Below are 22,646 nucleotides of genomic sequence, written 5' to 3'. Positions count from 1 at the left end.
CGCATGGCGATCTGGTCCCAAGAATTGAGCGAGTACGGGATTGAGTTCCACCCAAGAACGACTATAAAGGGTCAGGCCTTAGCCAACTTTGTGGCAGAATTCTCCTATAAACCCGATATGGGAAGAGCGGAAAATGACTTAAACGATGACGCATTAACTCGGAAAAGAAAGATTGACCCGACGGGTCCCATCTGGGAGTTGTACGTAGACGGAGCATCTAATGCTCGGGGGCTGGCACCGGAATAGTCTTGATTAACCCCGACGGAGAAAAGTTACGTTACGCCCTCCACTACGGCTTCCAGACCTCCAACAATGAAGCCGAATATGAGGCGCTCATTGTGGGGATAGAGCTAGCGCAAAAGCTCGGCTCACAAAACCTGCGAATACACTACGACTCGCAGCTGATCGTGAACCAGGTTAAAGGTGATTATACTACCAAGGAACCTAATATGGTTGCGTATCTGTCTATAACAAACTCCAAACTCGATGCCTTCTCTTGGTTCGAGATTCACCAAATCCCGAGAGAACAAAATTAAGAGGCTCACGCACTTGCTCGCCTTGGATCTGGCATCGACGAAGATGGGTTGGGAACCGTACCCATCGACTTTCTCCCCCGGCCATCTGTCTCCCGAGACGAGATCAGGACCATAGAAGTAACATCTCAGCCTACTTGGATGGACCCGATTATCGAGTTTCTGCGAAGAGGGGAACTTCCCAAAGACCGCAAGGAAGTCGATAAGCTGAGAGTCTTAGCATCCAAGTACACGCTTCGAGATGACGTACTCTATAAGTGCGGTTACTCGACACCGTTGCTCCGATGCCTCAATAGCATTGAGTCGACCAAGGTCCTCCGCGAAATACACGAGGGCATCTGCGGGAACCACACCGCTGGAACTTCCCTCGCGCTCAAAGCGCTTAAGCAAGGCTATTTCTGGCCTACCATGAAGAGAGATACTTATGACTGGGCAATGCGCTGCGACAAGTGCCAACGCTTCTCGGAAATCCCGCGACAGCCGCCAACCCCATTGAGCAGCATCGTCGTCCCGCGTCCCTTTGCTAAATGGGGCGTGGACATCATTGGCAAGCTCCCTAGAGCACCGAGGCAATACGAGTATGCCATAATCGCCATAGACTACTTCACCAAGTGGGTAGAAGCCGAACCACACGCCAGAATAACTGAAGCAAACACGACAAACTTCATCTGGAAAAGCATCATATGCAGGCACGGTATCCCCGCCTCGATTGTGACCAACAATGGCGCACAATTCGATAACGCACGAGTAAGAGATATCTGCGATCAACTAAAGATCAGCAAGACCTTCTCCTCGCCGCATCATCCCCAGGCCAATGGCCAGGTCGAAGCAGTCAACAAGACCATCAAGAGCAATCTTAAAAAGAAGCTCGAAGACAGAAAAGGTGCTTGGGCCGAGGAATTGCCGTTCGTCCTATGGGCTTACAGGACGACCGCGCGAAACGCCACCAGCGAAACGCCGTTCTCCCTCGCATATGGGATCGAGGTCGTGGTTCCGATCGAAACTGAGATCCCCACATTCCGAGTCGATGCATTCGACAAAGCAAACAATGACGAAACCATGCGCCTGAAGTTGGATTTGATCGACGAAAAGAGGTCAAAATCATTCAGCCGCCTCGCTGCACAGAAGCGCAAGGTTGAAAGATACTACAACTCCAAGATCAAAAGGCGAACCTTTGCTGTCGGAAGCCTTGTACTCAGACGGGTGTTTCAGAATACACAAGTTCAAGGCGCCGGCGTCCTAGGCCCGAACTGAGAAGGCCGCTATAGAGTCCGCAAAGTCATTCACGACGGGACATATTACATCGAGCACACGGACGGAACTCCGATCCGCCACCCGTGGAATGCGGAACACTTGAGGCAGTACTACCAATAGCTAGCATTCCCCACGTTTTATTGCTTTTATTTCCCATTTTCAATAACGCATGCGAGGCAATGTTTTAGGATTTTAAATTTTTCGCAAACGTAATAAAAATTTGAGTTTTCCCTTTTAAAATTCGTTTTGTGCAAGTTTTCCGATTATCAAAACTAAACTTATAACCCTAAAACTTGGGGGGGCTAGCGACGGTAAGGAAACCCTCAAAAGAACACACTCCAACAAAAATTTTTAAGACACCTACATGGCGCAACCAAGTCGTCTCTCGAGACGCGCCTAAGACGCCTACATGGCGTAACCAAGTCGTCTCTCGAGATGCGCCAAAGACGCCTACATGGCGCACGTAAGACGCCTACATGGCGCAACCAAGTCGTCTCTCGAGACGCGCATAAGACGCCTACATGGCGCACCTAAGACGCCTACATGGCGTACCAAGACGCCTACATGGCGCACCTAAGAAGCCTACATGGCGCACGTAAGACACCTACATGATGCAACCAAGTCGTCTCTTGAGACGCGCCTAAGACGCCTACATGGCGCACGTAAGACGCCTACATGGCACAACCAAGTAGTCTCTCGAGACACGCCTAAGACGTCTACATGGCGCACCTAAGACACCTACATGGCGCACGTAAGACGCCTACATGGCGCAACTAAGTCATCTCTCGAGACGCACCTAAGACGCCTACATGGCGCACGCAAGACGCCTACATGGCGCAACCAAGTCATCTCTCGAGACGCGCCTAAGACGCCTACATGGCGCACCAAGACGCCTAGATGGCGCACCTAAGACGCCTACATGGCGCACGTAAGATGCCTACATGACGCAACCATGTCGTCTCTCGAGACGCGCCTAAGACGCCTACATGGCGCACGTAAGACGCCTACATGGTGCAACCAAGTCGTCTCTCGAGACGTGCCTAAGACGCCTACATGGCGCACGTAAGACGCCTACATGGCGCAACCAAGTCGTCTCTCGAGACGCGCCTAAGACGCCTACATGGCGCACATAAGAAGCCTACATGGCGCAACCAAGTCGTCTCTCGAGACGCGCCTAAGACGCCTACATGGTGCACCTAAGACGCCTACATGGCGCACCAAGACGCCTACATGGCGCACATAAGACGCCTACATGGCGCAACCAAGTCGTCTCTCGAGACGCGCCTAAGACGCCTACATGGCGCACCTAAGACGCCTACATGGCGCACTTACCAAGTCGCCTCTCGAGACGCGCCTAAGATGCCTACATGGCGCACCTAAGACGCCTACATGACGCAACCAAGTCGTCTCTCGAGACGTGCCTAAGACGCCTACATGGTGCACTTAAGACGCCTACGTGGCGCACTTAAGACGCCTACATGGCGCATTTAAGACGCCTACATGGCGCACCTAAGACGCCTACATGGAGCGCCTATGTCGTCTCTCGAGACGCGCTTATGACGCCTACACGGCGCATCTAAGATGCCTACATGGCGCATCTAAGACGCCTACATGGCGCAATCAAGACACCTACCCGGCACACATAAGGTGCCTACGTAGCATGGTTGACTCACAGTTGAAAAAACTTACAGAACGCAAACCATCCAAGCGGCTGGCGCGTCGGAAGTGAGATCCTGTTGAGATAAAAGAACTGGCAAGACCATTGACACAAACACTTGCCTATCGAAGCATGCCATAACAGAAAAATGAGCAAAAACGTTCATAAAAAGAAAATTATGTTTCATTAAAGAAAGGGCAACCACCCCGAAAATCCTAGAAAGCAAGCGCTAAAACAACTGCGCTGAAAAGAAAAACCTAAAAGAAAGCAAGCATGCGCTAAACACTTGCGCGAAAAAATAATATTAAAGAAAATATATCACTCGGCGGGATCGTCGCCAATAGGATTGGCCCCGTCGAGTGGTGGGAACAGCGAGTCGAAGAAGTGGAAGGTGACCCCCTGAGAAGCATTCTCGGTAGCTGTGGTGTCTGACACTCCACCGCCGCCGCATGTCTCGCCTCTTCGACCCCGACGTCAAAATCGTCTTGAAGGTCGGACGCAAGCTGTTCCGCTGCAGCTTTCTCCGCGGTGACTCGAGCCACTTCCTCCGCCAAGGAGTCGCGCTCACGCTCCGCTCGAACACGGGCAGCCTCGCTCGATGAAAGTTAGCCCTGAAGAATACCTATTTCTTCTGTACACGACTCCAACTGGCGTCGAAGGTCCCGCACCTCACTCCGGAAGACCTCCATCGATCGAGTCGCCACTTCGAGGGCTTGACGTTCCGTCGTTAGCTCCTCAGCCATTTTCGCCACGGCCGACTGAGCACGGTCACACTTGCTGCGGGTAACTCCCAACTCCACGCGGGCCTCTTGAAGCTGCTCGCGGAGACTCGCGAACTCTGCCTTTGAGTGAGAGCCTCGCTCGGCATGGGCCAACTGAGACTTCGCTTGAGCAAGCTCCTCTTGGGCAAGGCCCATCCGTCGAATAAGGTCATGAAGGATCTTCTCGCCCCGGGTCGCTCGAGCAAGCACCTGAGAAGGCGGAAAGACAAGTCAGCAAAAAACAAGGCCCTAGCAAAGCAAAGTAAGAGGGTAAAAGCGACAGAAACGTACTCTCTATGCGTCAGAGACGCCATGACAAAAGAACTCCACATCGCTGCTGGCCACGACGCTCTTCCACATCTTCATCGAAGATTGAGCGAGGCCCAGGGAACATTCCCCTCTAACCTCCGCGGCCTCCACTTCTACCATCGAATTTACGCGCTTTGAGTCCGAAGACGTGTCTGGAAGAGCCGAGGAAGAGTGTCGCTTCAAAGAAGCACGAGGGCCGCTCTCCGTAGGATAACCGGTATCGGGCTTCTCCCGACCGTTTCGTGCCGCGATCCGAGAACGGATTGCCGTCAATGACTTCGGGTCCCAAGAGGCCTTCGCTAAGCGCGCCCGAGCCCTCGCCCTAGCCGAGGAGGTTACAAAAGCAACAAAGTCAAAACCCTAGACTAAAAGCAAAAAACAGAAAGAGCAAAAGTCGAAATACCTCGAAGACTGCTCGAGGGAGATGACACAATGCTGGGGGCGCCCTCTGCCCGCTGACTATCGTCACGGCCAGGAGGAAAAGGCAGGAATTACCCGGTAGAAGTCATCAGCTCAGGTGAACATAATCGTTCAATAGCCTTCCGAGCCTCCAACATTCCCCGGATCTCCTTCACGAAGTCGAGATCATCGGCCCCCGCGTCGGCAGAAAACTCGGTCAAGGGACCGAACCGAAGTGGCGCGTCGCCAAAGGCCTCCGCCGAAACCCACACCCACGTTCTTCGATTGTACTTCTTCGAGTCCGTGATCAGCTTAGTATTCCGGCGATCGCGGGCCATGAAGAAACTAGGTTGCCCGGGCGCTGGGAAGACCGCAATGAGATTGCGAAAGTCGCTCACGGTCATCACCCGCTCGGTCTGGCAATGCCACTCCATGTGACACATTGCCACGATGCGGTAAAACGTCGGACTCATCTGACAAGCATGCACCCCTAACCGTGCGAGGAGCTGCTGGACGATGGGTTGGAACGGTAACCGTAACCCGCAGTTGAGACTCGCGACCGAAACTGCGGCAAATCCACGGCGAGGACGGAAAGGACGGAATGGCAAATGCCTCCCTGAGACCGATGAATGTCCGGTAGGTGAGCGAGCTCGAAGCGTCGACCGCCGAACAATCAAAGCCCTCGGGAGCAACAAAGCCTTCCTCGGGATACCACTCCGTCCTAGCAAGCGACCTCGCCGACACTATCGCCTCTGCGTCAGGGGTCTCAGGCTGAGCACCCCCTGGCTCTACGGAAGGGCCTCCGCCCTTCAGCACGGCCGCGGCAGTCGCCGGCGGCCCCTCGGGACGCTCCGGTGCGAGGCCCTCATCCCCCAGACATGTCTCTGAATCACCTCCGAGATCTTCATACTCGGGACCAAAGTCATCCACGCAGTCAATCTCGTCGAGGACCGAATCTAGCCGGGTCATTGCATCCGCGCTCGCGACGTCTCTCGACGTGCCATGAGAATCCAAGTTGGACTTTGGCGCGTCGGGACGGGGCTTGTCGCGTGCTCCCTCGCCAACCAAGTTGATCACGAGGCGAGGAGCAGGTTCCCCGGACACGGGATGATCGACGCCTCCATCTGTGCCACGCCCAGTCGGCACACACTCCTCATGAGGCTGAGGAACGGGCGCGGTCGTGCCCGGCTCGCCTCATTCGAGCCACTGCTCCACTCCACTTGGATTCTCTTCCACGTGCAATGGGACTTCCCTCAATCCCGCGAAGAGGTCATCCTCTACATGTTTAGAGTCCTGAAACAAGAGAGAGAAATCAATCTCGGGATCCTCAGTTGAGAAAAGGGAAGGAATATCCATAATGCAAGCGGTAGAAAAAAAAAGTGTAGAGAAAGAGAGAAAAAATAAAGTGGAAGAATGAGAGAGATGGGGGCTTATTTATAGACTCCTAGGGGGGTAGGAGTCCAAATCCTACTCCCACAAGGAGAGAAAACGGCGGAAAACCTCCAAAAAAGTCGAATTCCCCCGCGCGAGCGCACCAGCCCCGCGCACGGGGCGCGCCGCGCGCCACGACCGTGCGCCGCGCGGGTCGCATCGCATAGACCGCGCACCGCGCCATCCAGGGCGTGCGCCGCGCGGTTACACACAAAAAAAGGAAAGGGAGAACTTTCCATGGGTGACAGGATTTTGAAGGATATTTTCCTCAAACACCCAACCGAAAAGACAAAAAGTTCATCGCCAGGGTTCTCCCGAGCGACGAACTTGGGAGGCTAATGTTGTCGGTCATTTTTGGAAAACCTGAGACGTCGAGAAGGCACGTCGTTCAAAGGGCCGATGGTCAGGCCGGAGGTCCTGAAGAGCGGAGAGCCTTCCATCACGAGTCAACAGGCGAGCCCTCGCGCCAAATCCTCAACTCCTTGAGTTGAGCCTAGCCCCTTGAGTTGAGACTTGAGTCAGCTCCTTGAGTCGAGCATCGCCCCTCGAGTCGAGACTTGATTCAGTCTCCTCGAGTCGAGCCTCGCTCCTCGAGTCGAGCCTTTGAGTCAGTCTCCTCGAGTCAAGCCTCGCTCCTCGAGTCGAGCTTTGAGTCAGCTCCTCGAGTCGAGCCTTGCCCCTCGAGTCGAGCTTTGAGTCAGTCTCCTCGAGTCGAGCCTCGCTCCTCGAGTCGAGCCTTGAGTCATTCTCCTCGAGTCGAGCCTCACTCCTCGAGTCGAGCCTTGAGTCAGTCTCCTCGAGTCGAGCCTCGAGTCGAATCCCACCCGTCGAATAGGTACATTCGTGTCACAAACCCGGGATGCGAAGCCCAAGATGGCTTGACGAGCCCGGTAGAACGACGGTCGTGAAAAGCCCACAAAGACGCAGCCTAGCGCGCGCCGCACGTTGTGTGTCGCTACTCCTTGTGCGCCTCCACTTGAAGAGATGCGCGCCCCTAGTCCCACATGGACGATGAAGGACCTTCTCAAGGCCCTCAAACACCTATAAAAACCCCCTCTCACTGAGGGGGAAGCAATCCAATATTCTCCTATCGATATGCTCGAATTCTCGCTCTCCTTTGCTTCTTTTGATGCCAACTTTGGCCTGAAGCACTCCCACAAGTCTCTCTCGTTCTCAGAGGTTCTGAAGCACTCTCGGGGACTCCCGGACGTCGCTCCCTCTGATCGAACGCCCTCCAGTGCCCAGGCACGCCCCTAGGGTTCTCAACTAGAGTCCCTTAACGCGTCTAACACGCTAGACGCGTACGCGATCTCCGAAGTTCTGAGACGTCGCCGAGGATTCCTCCGCGCACCGTCTCCTTCGTCGAGCACGCTTCTCCATCAAGGCTCTGCGCCTCACGCTGCGTCACACACACCCTGAACTACGTTTTGACCTGATCCCACACACACGGGTACGTAGGCAGCCTACACCACAGAGGCACGGTCACTCCTCCTCCTCACCCCTTCCCTCTTCTGAGAGGCGGGTTGATCGGAGAAAAACCTAGCTCGAGACTTCCGAGTTCACACTTTTGGCCCGGGTGGTGCGATCACGTGGTCCGGCCTTGGATCGAACCGCCCGAGGTATTCAATCGTTGTTCATTTTCGTGCGACAACACTAGCAACTAATTAAAGAGAGAATATTGGGTAATTATTACATATAGTAGGCGCTCAACTTAGCTGCTATTGGGCCTAAGAATTTTGAATTTTACAATTTGCACAAGGTCCAACTTAAAATTCAATTAATTATTTACTTGATCCAACAATAAATAATTAATTCCAAATAAATATTTGATTATGCAAATAGACAACTTTGCGAATGAATGCTGCTAGACAATTTACAGTTGTGAGATTATAATAATATTTAATATTACTAGAGAGTTCTTATCCATTTTTATCATAGCCGAATCGAGGACTATGGACCTAGTAACAAAAGCTACCCCAAATCCGATTAAAAAGATGAAACAGTCCTTTCTCTTTTTCAATCGATTTGTCAATCTTGGAGATACTCCACAAAATAATCCAAGACTACACTCTTCTTATTACTAGAATTATATTTTACTCATCGTAAGAACGTCCACAATCAATCGGTTCAGGAATCAACCCTTAGCTGAGTCAATATTGACCTTCTTTTAGGAAGGCTGGATTTCGTATCTGTGAATCATATTCTGCTCAGATCATATCTCGAACTCCCAAGACAAAAAGTATCTCATCATAATCGTAGTCCTTAACGAATGAGTCAAAGAATTCGGTATTATGACCTAGAAGTCCATGATCACTTCATGATTTAGATCAAGTCTCATTGTGACTATCATAGTGAGCCTGGTTAATGTGTCGTAACGGTTATCAAATGACACATCAACAACCAAAGTTTGTCCAGGCCGTACACTTACCAAAAGTGTAGAATGCTCCCACCAAGTGATCAACCTTCACTTGTGTTCCACATATATGGTTTTAGGTATAGCTTTCCAGCCATGTACATGTTGGAATTAATCTAGGGTTAAGAAAAGATTCAACGCTTCTAGCAAGCGGCGGAAAACAACAATTTTCTTTTAAACAAGTAAAACGATTTTTACTAACCTAGACAAAGAACAAGCACATGTTATTATTAAAAACTATTCAAGAGCGATTACATGTTTACTAACCTTTATGAAGCTTGATCGTTGAGAATCTTGTGGAGGTTGAATCGCTCGTCTCCCCATGTAGCTCGTCTTTCTTTGTTGTTCGGGAACTCGAGTAACCACGAAAGTTTCTATCACATAAATCACTCGAGGTAAGTAGGAATAAGTGTGTGGGCACTTTTAAACACGACGAATCAAGAACAAGTCTTAGAGTCGAAGAGCTAAAACAAATGCTAGGTCAAATGTGGACTTTTAGGTGCCAAAACAAAAACGAAAGGAGTTAGAGAGAGAGAGAGAGAGAGAGAGAGAGAGAGAGAGAGAGAGAGAGAGAGAGAGAGAGAGAGATAGAGAGAGAGGCGGCCACAAGGTCTAGAGAGAGAAGCTCTCAATCTCTAAATTGTGTGGGATGAGAAACAATGAGAATGGGGGCTCTATTCATAGGAGAAAGCTTACATTAAAAAAGGTAGTTTCCTCTTCTATAGAATGTCACATATTCATGAGCAAATATTGCCTCTCTTTCTCTTATGTCACACAACCAACTATACTTCTAGAAGGCCTTCATACATCAATGCACAAAATAATCTCTCTTTTTCTCTCTTATTTGGATGGCCAAGGCTTCTAGAAGGAGCTTCTAGATGTTTCTTCATTTGTTCATGACAACATAAGAAAGCCCATTAAGAATCTTCAAGTAAAATTCCATGAAATGAAATTAATCCTCAAGACCCAATTTTCTTGTTATGGCCGAGTGACTTGAAAAATTTGTCATCATATGACAATGTCGAAAAACTTATTTATTGACATTCATTTCATCACATGTCCAAAAAGACAAAAATACCCTTTAGACAATTTTTCGTAAAACTTGTTTAGTTCTTGTTTTGACTTATCTTTTAGTTTAACTAATCCTACTCGAAATGACTTGTGACAGTGACCTCATGGATCCAAATGAACAAAGCTTGAGCTAACATACTTGGACTCAAAAGTTCACAAACCTTTTCCAAGTTTAGTTTAATGTCAACTGACTCCACTAAAGAGTTGACATCGAGAATCTCTCGGTTCAAATGAATTTATTTTCTACTCAAGAATTCAACTTAATCGTGATGAGTGAATCCACCGATTATTATCTATGTTTACCCTTCATGAATATCACTAGCTAGACGGGATTAACAAAATTACCATTTTACCATTCTAGCTGTTATTTCCTCAACTCCTTTGTCGCTTGATAATAAGTTAGAAACAATGTATTGATGAGGAGCTAACAAGTCACAATGATTCATCCAAAAGAGTCATGACTCAATTTGGACACTAGCCATTTCATTTATTCACATTCTAAGGAACAAAGCATGAGGTGTTATACATTGCATTTCAGCAATCTTGTACATGAATTCCATATCTACGAGATCTTCACAAAGTTACTCATGACATCTTCATAACTTAGTATTAACCAATAGGTCCTGTTCAGAATCACATAGTGAATCCGAACTCTGACTTTCTCAAATGAGAATACGTAAGCTATGAAATGACATGTCTCATTTCAGGATTGAGGTAAGTATGATGCAATTCATACGTAGTGACTTCGAGACATAAGAGGTTCAATGGTTTGTTCTTATTCTGTCTCTAGAAGTGCACTGGTCAATTCAGTACCTTCAGAAGATACCTAGAAGAACTATAGAGTCTCCAACTCTCTATGCCCCATAACCAGACATCATAGATTCTCCTAACAGTCGTACTGAGATCAATAGTCCTTTGATCATTAGATTGTGAATATGCAGTTTTAAGCAAACCATGAAGAGTTTGTTCATGCAAATCTACATTTGTCTCTTCATATGTTGTTAGGTTTGTTTAAGGACTAAAGACTATAGATTATCATAAAGCTTCAAATAGACAAGGAAGAATGAATTATCGTTTCAACTTTTATTAATGATTCAGCAGTTACAAAACAGAGTCTTCGTGAGACTTTATTACATCAAATGTACATAAGTAAAGACTATTACTCTTCTTGTGGGCACATTTGACAACAGTACCAATCATCGACCATGTTTTAACTTACCGCCTAAACTTAGATACCCAGCACGTAATTTAGTTTAATACGGAGGCTATGGATGATAGTTATTATTGATTCTCTTTATATAAATAACCCACTAGTCATAAATGATAATAAAGTAAACTTCGTATGTTATTCAGTAATCATTCATGTTTATTTTATTATATTCAGTGGGTAATATTCTTAGCATTAGTAATGTTGTTTAAGATGTTGTTAGTAATGATTAGAGTTGTTTTTCAAAATCTATGGTTTTTGTTAGAATGAATATAATAAAATAGATGTTGAAAATAGATTAATGAATGCATATCGACGTGGTATTGATGAGTTTTGTGATTTTTTTAGCGAGCATATGAATGATAAGAGTTGATTCAGTGTCCTTGTGCATGATACAGGAATAACAAGTCTTTTAAAGTTGCAATTGTTAGAACACATTCATTTGTAAACATGATCATAGCCACGTATCAAATATGGTTCCACCATGGCGAAGTTTTTCGTAGCACACATTTAGACGTTAATGTTGAAGAAGATGTTAATAATGATATGCGTGGGATGATGGATAGTTTGGAAGAAGGTTTAGTCGAATGACCGGATTTGTTTGAATCGATGTTGAATGATGTCGAGACACCATTATTTGATGGGTGTAAAAATTTAACGAGATTGTCATTTCTAGTGACGTTATTCCATCTAAAGATGTCGGAGAGTTGGACAAATTATAATTTCATAAAATTGACGGAGATTCTTAAAGTGATATATATATATATATATATATATATATATATATATATATAAATGATAATAAAGTGTTGTTAAATATATTGAAAATGAAATACTAGAAGTTGAAAACGATGGAAATCCTCCCTATTTATGCATTTTGATTAGATAAAATAATTCCATCTAAAAAAAATAATGAACTAAAATCAATGTTTAAAATATCGATACTGATACTCATACCGAGGTTTTGATTTTACGGATATATCGAGTATCGACGGATATATCGACGGATATTCTATAACAATTTTAATACCGACTACCGATTATATCGGTGATATATCGATGATATATCGATTATCGACGGATATATCGACAAAAATCCTATAAAAATATATAAAATGTATATATAATTTATTGATACATATAACAATTATATTTTAAATAGATATATATACATATATATATATATAACATATCTATATATTTATATCTATATAACATATCTATATATATTTATATAACATATCTATATATATTTGTATCTATAAATATGCGTAATGAATGAATATATAACATTTATTTAGCTAACAATAAAGTTCACCTTATTATGAAATTAATAAATTTTAAAAAATCACTCTATATAAACCTATGTAGTTCTATGAATTTTAATAAGCAATAATGGGTCTTCATCATCCCAGGAACTCAAGTTTAAATTTTAGGCCGGTTTAGAGCTATGAAAATAGATATTTCAGGAATAATTTTTCTGTTTTGGCTGTTGTAGGATTTCTTTTTATAAAAACAGTATTTCGGGAAAAAATGATATTTGGACTGTTATATTAGTTTTTTTTTTTACCGAACTTCTCATTATTTTTCCCTGATATCGTTGAAATATGGGATATATCGTCGGTATTGTGAAACAATGAAAAACGACAACAAAGAATCGCGGGTTGTAAAACGGCAAATTTGGACAAGTTCATGTGCGCACAAGAAACCTTTCATTTCCAATAAAAAAATGGGTTCGTGGATTTGGCCGCGATATAACACTTTTGGCGAATTCCCCAGAAATATCGTATTCTCCGCTTCGAGACCCAAAGTCAAAGTGTTGAGGCCAATCAACTGCCTGTCCTCGTCCACAGGTCAACCACGGTGTACTTCGGACCTTGTCGCCCTCGAATATGCAGACCTCAATCTCTCCCACAAGGTTTTTCAAGTAAGCCGCTTTGAAATCTCTGTCTCTCTCTGTTTTTTTATTTTGTAATGTTTGTTTGTATATGCAGGAATTGGGGAATGTGAACAGAATCAGGCAACATGTCAATCCTCTCAGCTCATCTTTTTCTGTATGTATTCTGGTGTGGTAATACTTTAGGTATAAACATTGTTTTCTTAATCTAAAGCTCTTAATGTATGGGCATGGGCATGGAAGTAGAAGCCTGTGGAAGTGCCTGATTGGAATAAAATATTTGGAGACCCAAAGTTGCCACTAATGGTGGATATCGGAAGCGGTACCAACATGTGTACTCTCTCCCTTTTATTTATTTATTAAATATTATTTATTGTCACTTCATTCAAATGAATACCCTAGTCTTCATGTACAAAATGAATTTTTTTTTTTGGAACAGAGAGAATTTAATTGATTCATTTTCTTGCTCTATCTTACTTTTCTTGTTAGAATACTCTTTCTACTTTTTATGGACGGAGTAGCATATGGCTATGCATAAAGTTGACTCTACAATATAGGATGTGAAGCTATTATCTTTGTTAATACCTTTTATTAATACACTCGCTAGTGTCTTATAACTGAGCATGACGATTTGAGGTTTTTTTTTTATCCCTCATATCCATTTTACAAAACATGTTTATGAAACTGATTGATTTTCTTCCCATATGAATCAGCGATTCACACAACATTCGTTGCATCAAAATCAACTAAATAGCGTTTCAGGTAGTGGCAGATTTCTCTTGTGGCTTGCTAAGAGAAACATAGGCATGCGGAATTATTTGGGACTGGAAATACGAGAGAAAGTACGAAAACAATAAAACTATATTAATCTACATCAAATTATTTCATAATTCTTTTTTTTTTTGTATTGCGAACAGCTTGTGAAACGAGCACAACTCTGGATTGACGAGTTAAGTCTGGACAACGTGTAAGTTCCAATCATACGGGCCAATAGCTTTGATGCAAATTGAGCACATAGTTGATTCTTACGTATTCGCAGACATTTTATATATGGAAACGCGACGAATTCTTTCACGGAGCTAGTCTCATCCTATCCCGGACCATTGGTGCTCGTCTCGGTCCTGGTCTCTTTCTCAAACTAACCGTCCATTTGAGTCTTGTTATGCTCAAAGTTCTTAGTCCAAACAAACAAATAAACCAAATTTGTGTGCAGTGCCCGGATCCTCATTTTAAGAAGAGACATCACAAGAGGAGGGTCGTGCAAAAGCCTTTAGTCGATTCAATCACGAAGAGCTTGGTCTCCGGGGGCCAGGTATATTTTCTCTTTTTTTTATTATTAATTAATTTTCTTAAATGAATTTTTTTTCTGTGTGTTTTTAAAGGTGTTCATAGAGTCGGACGTGGTTGAAGTAGCGGCGGAGATGAGGTGTCAGTTCGAGGGCACGGCAGGTCTAAGGCATGTCAATGAAGTGTTGTGTGACAGCGAGGGTTGGCTGTTGAAGAATCCAATGGGAATAAGAACGGAGAGAGAAGTTCACGCCGAGTTTGAAGGTGCCAAAATTTACAGAAGGTTATACCACAAAGTAATTCCATAGCTTCATGTCTGCTTATCGATTCTTGATTCTTTCCTTTTTGTCAAAAATATTCTTCAACTTTTTTGCAATTTTTTTTTATTGTGGTGATGGAACATAATGCCTTGGACCATAACTAGTATATTTATTTTTCCTTTCTATAGAGCATATGGTATCATATCATATCTTAAAGATTTCTTTAGTGTTTTTTTTTTTTTTTGGGGGAATCAAAAGGATGTCCAATTGTGTCAAATCATGTTCTTTTGTGACAACTTGATAAGGAAAAACAATTTCTAGTTTGAAACGAGTCTAGGCAGGAATAATTGTATGATCAATTTTTAAAACTAATTCTAAGGTTAGAGAAATAGAATCATGTTTTATGGATTAGAAAATAGAAAAAAAAAAAAAATTAGACTTTCTTCGAGATGAAAATTGCAGGAAAGTATCATCGTGGACTATTCGTTGCTAGTTCATTTGTCCCTGCAGCAGAATGTTAGAAAAGCAAACTAACTTTAAAACGATTTTAGCACGGAAAATTAAAAGCTTAATAAACACGCTATCATAAGCAGGTGAGAATATGTTACTGCCCCAAATAAAGGTGCGACTATATAAGATTGCCATTTATTTTTATTTTATAATGAAATGGTTCTTATATATAAACTTTATAAAAATGATTAAGTTAGTAATTTTATCCATGATTCTTTTGAAATCTGCTTAAGTAGAGAGATTTGAGAGCGGGAGAGAAGATTGAAGTGATAAATATGAAGAGAAATGAAGAGATGTATAGGGTTCAGAAGGGTATTTTTGTCCGATTTTGGGTAAAAAATCTATTTTTAGATATTTTTCAAAATTAAGGTATAATCTTGATATTTAATCAATCATTGGGTCCGATTAATGAAATTTCTCATCTCATAATCCAATTTCATACATTATCACACATTTCCTCAAATTTGTCTATAAAATCTCTGAGGTCAAGGTTAAAAAATTTGGCACTCTATCTACATTATTCAAAATAAAACACACAGAAATATTAGTGAGGGGTTGAAATATAAGAAGAGATCTCCATAAGAAACAGAGAGGACGTCCAATTAAGAAAGACGCGTAAGCAACGTGTCGCGTCTTTACAAGTCGCCATATCATCAAAATAACAAATATAAGTAACAGAGCGAAGGAGCGGCGAAAATATTAGATACGCCATCACCAACAATAATAAAAAGGAGACAGCGAATCAGCTACCAAATATAAAAGCCTTGCGCTGCGTAACCAAAACACCATTCCACAAATTTCTGAGGTTAGATCTTTCTTTCACCTTTCCTCATTTTGTCTTTGTATTCGTTTGATATTAAACATGATATCACAATGGACGAGTTAATCGTTCTTCTCCTTTTCCGTTCGTGTCTTTGGTTAATTGATCTGTTCGATCAACGCCAATATATTGATCAATCTTTTTTGTGCGACGTTTATTGAATTCTCATCGATTGTTCTCAATTTTAATATATATTTTTTTTTATCGTATAATTAGGAAGAAAAGAACCGCATCTATTTGTTATTGTTCCTTAAAGATGAATACAAATAATTTTTCTTTAATTTAAAAATCCTGATACTGTACTTTCTTGGAATTCGGAATTGGATTTTAAAATTTGCCGTGCTTGTGCCTGATATTTTGAAATTCGGAATGGATTTTAGCCAACTGTGTCGAGTTGGGTGACGATGATATTTAATTGGAAAATGAAAGAGTTTAGGAAAGTAGAAAATTGGTCTAAAGCAAAGAATAAGAAAAGAGCAACTGCAATATCGCTAGATCAAATTGTTTTTTTTTTTTTAAAACCTTTCTTTCCAATTGGTGATAATTAAATCTGTGCAGTGATTTGATTTGAAGATGAACAACGACGACAGACACGACGATAAAGGGCTGTTCTCGAGCCTGGCTGGCTATGCCGCGGGTCACCACATGGGCCACGGGTCTTACCCACCACAGCATTACCCACAGCCGGGATATCCTCCTCAAGCCTGTCCACCGCCTGGATATCCTCCTCCGGGAGCCGGATATCCTCCCCCGGGAGCCGGATATCCTCCTCCGGGAGCTGGATATCCTCCCCCGGGAGCCGGATATCCTCCTCCGGGAGCCTATCCCCCGGCCGGATATCCTCCTCCCGGAGGATATCCACCCTCTGCTTATCCGGGCCCACCCGCCCCCCATCACTCTGGTACATTCAGCTTCTCCAAAATTATCAATAAACAATCAACTACTCATTCTTTTATATATGTTTATGGTGTCCGGATTAAACCCGAATATATTCCACGACGACCTGGCATTATCGACTGGGAGACTACCCTAACGACCCCAATTGCTGCGTTCAGTGGGAGTTGAATTGAGACTGATAATACAATGTTTCAAACACCTGTGTACCTTCCGATTATGCTATTCTTATTATATTGCAAACCTTACTCATTTTTTACTAATAGAGAATAGGGTAGAGAGAATACAAAGAGAGTTGTCAGACTTTCTAGAGGTCCGCTCTCACCTAAAAGAAATTTCTTCATCTCTCCTCACAATTCTATTACAATTAGCCTCCCTTTTCCCATCTTCATAAAGCCCTTATTTTATAGACTGACAACTATTAACTATTCTGTTTTAGCTGGGCATAGACTAGATCTGTGTGAACACTGTCTGACTAAGCCTTTATATCAAGAAGACTTGATTCAATTAGTAGTTGAAACTCGATTAAATAATATAAAATATGTATGGGGATATAATGTCCAGGAGTTTATGGCTCGAGCATGGCTCCAATGCTGGCGGGTGGACTGACAGCGGCAGCGGTGGCATACGGGGCCCACCACGTGGCACACAGTGGTCACGGCCACGGCTACGGCCATGGTTTCTACGGTGGGCGTCACCACGGCGGAAAATTCAAACACGGCAAGTTCGGGAAGCGGTGGAAGGGAGGCGGCGGAATGTTTGGTAGGCACGGAAAGTTCAAGAAGTGGAAATAGTTAACTCACTTGTTGCTCTTGATTTGCATAAACCAAGGCCATGTGTTTTATTAGTATGAATAATGAATGAATACTCTCTCATCATCCTTTTTTTTTATTTTTTTATTTTTTTTTATAAAAAAACTACAAGAGCATTGGAGTGAGTATGATTGTCTCGTCTTAGACTTGCACCTTATGGTTGACGTTCAATGTGTTTCATGTGAATATTCGTTCGTCATTTATTAATAAGTATGTGTTAATTGACCTTGTTGGTGGCAGATTAGAAAACAACCTAAATACGTTATTACGCATCTATAACATTGATTGATTCGGATAAGATTTATTTTATTCTCATGTCCTTTATCTCAATCATTTTATTTATTTCGAGCCGTTTATTTTTTTTATCCATAAACCTGAATGAGTCTTGGCCCTTCTTCTTTGATTGGCTTCGGAACAATGCAAGCAAGGCAGCCGTTTAAGCGAATAGCTTTTTGACAAACTATCCCATATGTTTATATGTTAAAGTTTTTTTGCAACATGTTAGTTGAATTGGAAGGGGCTTGAATCTGACGTTTCAGAACCGGTGTTTAATTATATAAAAACTATCCCATATGTCTATATGTAAAATCGTTTTTGCTCTTTCTTTTATTTCTTCCCGTCATCACGGTTTTCTCCAAAAAATTTATCTTTTCTTTTTCAGTCAATCATTTTCTCTCTCCTTTACTATTGACCAATTCTCGATCATTTATCTCTCCTCTACAATTGAGCAACTATCGATCATTAATGGTCGTTTTCGGATCAACTCGAAAAACTTAAATGGCTCCACGTAGAGTCGTACCTTGTGATCACACTTAGGTCACAATAGATCGAAAACCTCAGAGTTCTATGCTCCAGCTATGGGTTTTGCTCCTGTCTATTTGAGCGATAATTATTAATGCAAACGACACGACCGTTGGCTAAAGGCTTGTTCGTTTTCACGACGATACAAGTGTTCATTCAAACGGAAACTAAAACATAACCGACATGTTTAAGAGGCGATCATTTGAGAGGTAATTGTCACAGCGAGAATCACCTCGAGGGAGCTTGCAAGTCGAGCCATGTGGCGTCACGCTAAAGTGCCTAAGTGCGCTTACAAAGAGTCACTTAAACTTCTAAGCCAGTTGTTTGCGCTAGTAGCGTGCGAGGGAGTACCACAAGAGCACTCTCATGTCTCTATAGCATTTAAATTTAAGGACGATTATTTCTTTAAACATATATAAAAAGTTCACATCATTTGTATTTATTTCATGCGTGTTTCTTTTTCACTTATGTGTCTCTCATCCATAATTTACTATTTTGATCTAATCATAACATGATATACTATACTTCAATCAAGTTTGTTCTAGCAAAAAAAAAAAAAGAGTCAACAGCGACAAAAGTACCTAATATTTTTCAGAAATCATATTTATATACCTATTTTTCTCTACAACAAAAATATCTAGTGTTACATTTTAGTTACGCCGTAGGTACCTAAACCATTAAATTGGATGAAAACACCCGTATAAGCCTCAGATTTAATAATAATAAAAAATTAATATTTTTTCTAACATTAATAATATCATTTTACAATGGGGCAGTTAGGTCAGTAGCCCATCACCCTCCTTTTAGAAAAATGTTCGATGTTTCATTTTATTAAGACCTTTTCTTGGTGAATAGGTTGTCTTTCGGTCACGATCATGCTTAGGATATAGTTCTTTTTTCATGTTGGATAGCCCGACATTAGAAATGAGCTGAAAAGAATACTTTAATTTAATTAACTGTTTGGATACAGACATATTTAAATAAAAACAAATTATTCTTTTCAGCTCATTTCTAATGTCGGGCTATTCAACACATGCTCTTGATTAAAAGATAATCTATTCACCAAGAAAAGGAGAGATTCAAACCACCCGAGATAGTTCTTTTTGTGTTTCGTTTAAGACGAACTATACCAATTTTCTTTATCTTCATCATAAAGCCGGAGAAAACTGTCAACCGTCTCTCCGTTTGTATTATGAATTCCATTTTGAAAGTATTAAAGAAATACCAACTTTGAATGATAAGATATACTTGATGTCATGAACTACTCTTTCAAACGAACTATTTATAACTCCTATGTATAATATGTTTCCTACGTTAGGAGCAGTAAGGTGCTCTTCATGAAGCATGCTTCATTACGTAAACAGTTAATTTAATTAACTACGGTCCGGTGGACTATTTTTATAATAAAATGAAACGTGAGTTAGATTCTTAAAAGGAGGTAGATGATTGACTAGTTGCAACAAATACTTGTTTTATTATACAAAACAATTAAAAAAACAGATTTGTTAATATGTAGCCCATTTTAAAGGGGATGATTAAAATAGTAGCCAAAATATAATTTATTTTTGAAAATAGCTAACTTCAATTAGAGATACCAAAAATACCATTTTCTCTAATTCACCTAAGTTAACAAAACCATCTTTTCTATGGGCTTGATCTTTGTCGCCATGAAACCCTTCCTGAAGCTCGCCTCCGATTTAACAATCCACATCTTTGTCGGTGACCTATTTTGATTGCCTCTCCGTCATCTGTTCTGATCACAATCAAAGATTACGAAAATCAGATGATTAACTGTGAAATCGATGAGATCGCGGTGACGCCGAGATCGCCGGTTTTACCTCCACGAATCTCTCGAAGAATCTCTAACTCCGCCGGAGAATCTGAGGCATTGAAGAGCCCCGAATACTATAACTCATGGCCGAGCTCCCGATGTATATAATTCGTTCTCTCTCGCCTCGTCTTAGGGCTCAGGATTTCTACGGGAAGAGTCACAACCTTGGCGCCGCAAATCGTCCGAGGCTGCTTCGTCGAACGCGTCTCTGCGCCGTGTCGAGCTTGGGGACCTTGCTCGTGAATTAGTTATTGAAAATGACTGCTGGGTTTAGTTTATTTTCTTTTATGTCGTTTATTTTCTTTTTTCAGTCGTTTTGACTTAAGTCGGTTTGTTGTGACTTAAGTCTGACGTGGTACTTTTCTTTCCTGTATATATGTTTGGGTTAGCTGAGTTTTAATAAAAACATCAAGTCATTATTGACTGACGCGAGGTTTATTCATTCCTTCGTCTTCTTTGTTTTTCTCTTCCAAAACTCTGTTGCTCATTGTTCATTTTGAATCTCCATCGATTCTTGAAGCCGTTCTCAGAGCTTCGATTGTAATATGGTATCAGAGCTCAATTCCGCTTCTTCTTGATCGATTGTACCTCTGAGAATCTTCTTCTTGTGATCTCTCGTGTCACGCCTCCTAGCCAATCTTCAGAGCCATGGCGGATCAAGAGAACAACAAATTGCTTGCAAGATCGCCGATCGATGATCAGACGAGTCCGTATTACCTTCACCACTCCGACAATCCAGGTGCTGTTATCGTCACTCAGCTTCTTGATGGAGACAACTATCCATCATGGAGTAGATCTATGTTAATGGCGTTGTCTGCGAAGAACAAAGTCGCGTTCATTGACGGCTCCATCACAAAGCCGACGTTGGAAAATGCCGTTCTCCTCAACTCCTGGATGCGCAACAACAGCATTGTTACTTCGTGGATCTGCAATTCGGTCTCTAAAGACATTGCTTCTAGTATCCAATTCGGCGACTCGGCGACAGCCATATGGAACGATCTTAAGGAAAGGTTCCAGCAGAGCAATGGCGCCAGGATTTTCCAGTTTCGACGTCAAATCGCGAATCTGCGCCAAGAAGGCTTATCTGTGGCTGCCTACTTCACCAAACTGAAGGCGCTTTGGGAAGAACTCCATAATTTCAGGCCTATCTGCACTTGCAAGTGCGTTTGTGGCGGATCTCATGAATTGACGAAGTTTGTCAACAACGAGTACGTCATGGCTTTTCTCATGGGCCTGAATGACGCCTTTAGCACCATCAGAAGCCAGATCATCATCATGGATCCCATTCCACCTGTCAACAAGGTTTTTCCATGATCACTCAAGACGAGAAGCAAAGATCCATCAAGGATGGTGAAAGATCAGTGGATCTTGGAAGCAACCTCGCTATGGCGGTCAGCGATGAAGGAACTGTCAAGAAGACCTCCAAGAAAGATAAGCCATTATGCACTCACTGCAAAATGACTGGCCACACCATAGAGAAGTGCTACAAGATCCACGGATATCCTCTTGGATATACTCCTCGTTTCAAGAGTCAAGCCAATGTTGCTGAGGCGAGTCCTGTGGAATCTTTGTCCAATGCGCAACTTCACCATATGATTGAGCATCTCTTGGCGAAGCTTACCTTCACCACTCAGGCTAACCCATCCAGTGTCAATCTCACCTCTTTCAATACAGGTTTTTGTTGTTTAATTGAAACCTTTAATGCTGTTCCTTGTTTCACTAGGCAATGGATCCTAGATTCAGGAGCTTCAAGGCATATTTGCAACACAAGATCCATGTTCATGTGCCTAAAACCCCTAACAAAGTCAAGTATCACCTTACCTAACTATACTAGTATTCCTGTTCACTACTTTGGGGATGTTAGAATTAACTCCACCTTGATCCTGCATGATGTTCTCTACGTACCAACTTTAAGTTCAATTTAGTATCTGTGAGTGCAGTTACTAAGGACTTAAAGTGTGAAGTTACTTTGACCTATATTGGATTTGTGATTCAGGAAATGTACAGGAAGATGATGATTGGCAGGGGTAAATGCATTGGCGACCTGTATGTTCTTAGCACAGAGGATGAAGAGACTCAGGTGGATGCCTCAATCAACATTATTTCATCTAGCATATGGCACGCGCGCTTGGGGCACCTGTCTCATGAGAGACTGGATAGCTTGAAGACAGTCCTGAAACTCAAAAATGTTGATAAGAGTACCCCTTGTCTCATTTGTCCTCTGGCTAAACAAAGAAGACTGGCTTTTCCTAATTCTAGTACTGTAAGTGAGTCCACTTTTGACCTCATACACTGTGATGTGTGGGGCCCCTTTCATACTGTTTCCAGGTCTGGTCATAGATATTTCCTAACCATTGTTGATGATCATAGCCGTTTCACTTGGGTTTACTTGATGAGACAAAAGTCTGATGTACTTCAAATCATTCCAAGCTTTTGTAACATGGTTGAAAACCAGTTTTCAAAACAAATAAAACGCTTTAGATCTGATAATGCAAATGA

At 42.8% G+C, this 22,646-nt stretch overlaps 3 protein-coding genes across 5 annotated transcripts; all 3 read left to right on the top strand.

The window, feature by feature from the left end:
* The first annotated feature begins 12,724 nt into the window (after positions 1-12,724).
* Positions 12,725-15,783, top strand: LOC149390110 (tRNA (guanine-N-7) methyltransferase). 3 transcript variants are annotated; one of them, XM_089619153.1, is made up of 9 exons: positions 12,725-12,962; positions 13,030-13,089; positions 13,179-13,266; positions 13,695-13,774; positions 13,850-13,899; positions 13,972-14,056; positions 14,146-14,244; positions 14,315-14,515; positions 15,529-15,636. In XM_089619153.1, the coding sequence occupies exons 1-9, from the start codon at positions 12,765-12,767 to the stop codon at positions 15,535-15,537; spliced, it is 870 nt and encodes a 289-aa protein (XP_089475279.1). In that variant the 5' UTR covers positions 12,725-12,764; the 3' UTR covers positions 15,538-15,636. The 3 variants fall into 3 exon arrangements, with proteins under 3 accessions (XP_089475279.1, XP_089475277.1, XP_089475276.1); XM_089619150.1 differs by lacking the exon at positions 15,529-15,636 and adding an exon at positions 15,668-15,783 and having other exon boundaries at positions 12,732-12,962; positions 13,179-13,254; XM_089619151.1 differs by lacking the exon at positions 15,529-15,636 and having other exon boundaries at positions 12,727-12,962; positions 14,315-14,795.
* LOC149390109 (glycine/proline-rich protein) lies at positions 15,668-17,740 on the top strand. The gene is made up of 3 exons (XM_089619154.1): positions 15,668-15,794; positions 16,383-16,710; positions 17,268-17,740. Exons 2-3 carry the CDS (start codon positions 16,383-16,385, stop codon positions 17,495-17,497), a joined length of 558 nt encoding a protein of 185 aa, XP_089475280.1. The 5' UTR covers positions 15,668-15,794; the 3' UTR covers positions 17,498-17,740.
* Positions 17,741-20,795: 3,055 nt separating this feature from the next.
* Positions 20,796-21,461, top strand: LOC149390108 (uncharacterized). Its single transcript, XM_089618981.1, has one exon. The coding sequence runs from the start codon at positions 20,796-20,798 to the stop codon at positions 21,459-21,461; it is 666 nt and encodes a 221-aa protein (XP_089475107.1).
* Positions 21,462-22,646: the final 1,185 nt, after the last annotated feature.

The sequence above is a fragment of the Urtica dioica genome, chromosome 7, assembly GCF_054948205.1.
Source record: "Urtica dioica subsp. dioica isolate 48M chromosome 7, U.dioica_male_clone48M_v1_H2, whole genome shotgun sequence".
NCBI classification, from domain to species: domain Eukaryota; kingdom Viridiplantae; phylum Streptophyta; class Magnoliopsida; order Rosales; family Urticaceae; genus Urtica; species Urtica dioica.
Note: the sequence above shows the minus strand (reverse complement) of the source record. Positions and strands in the feature narration are given on the sequence as shown.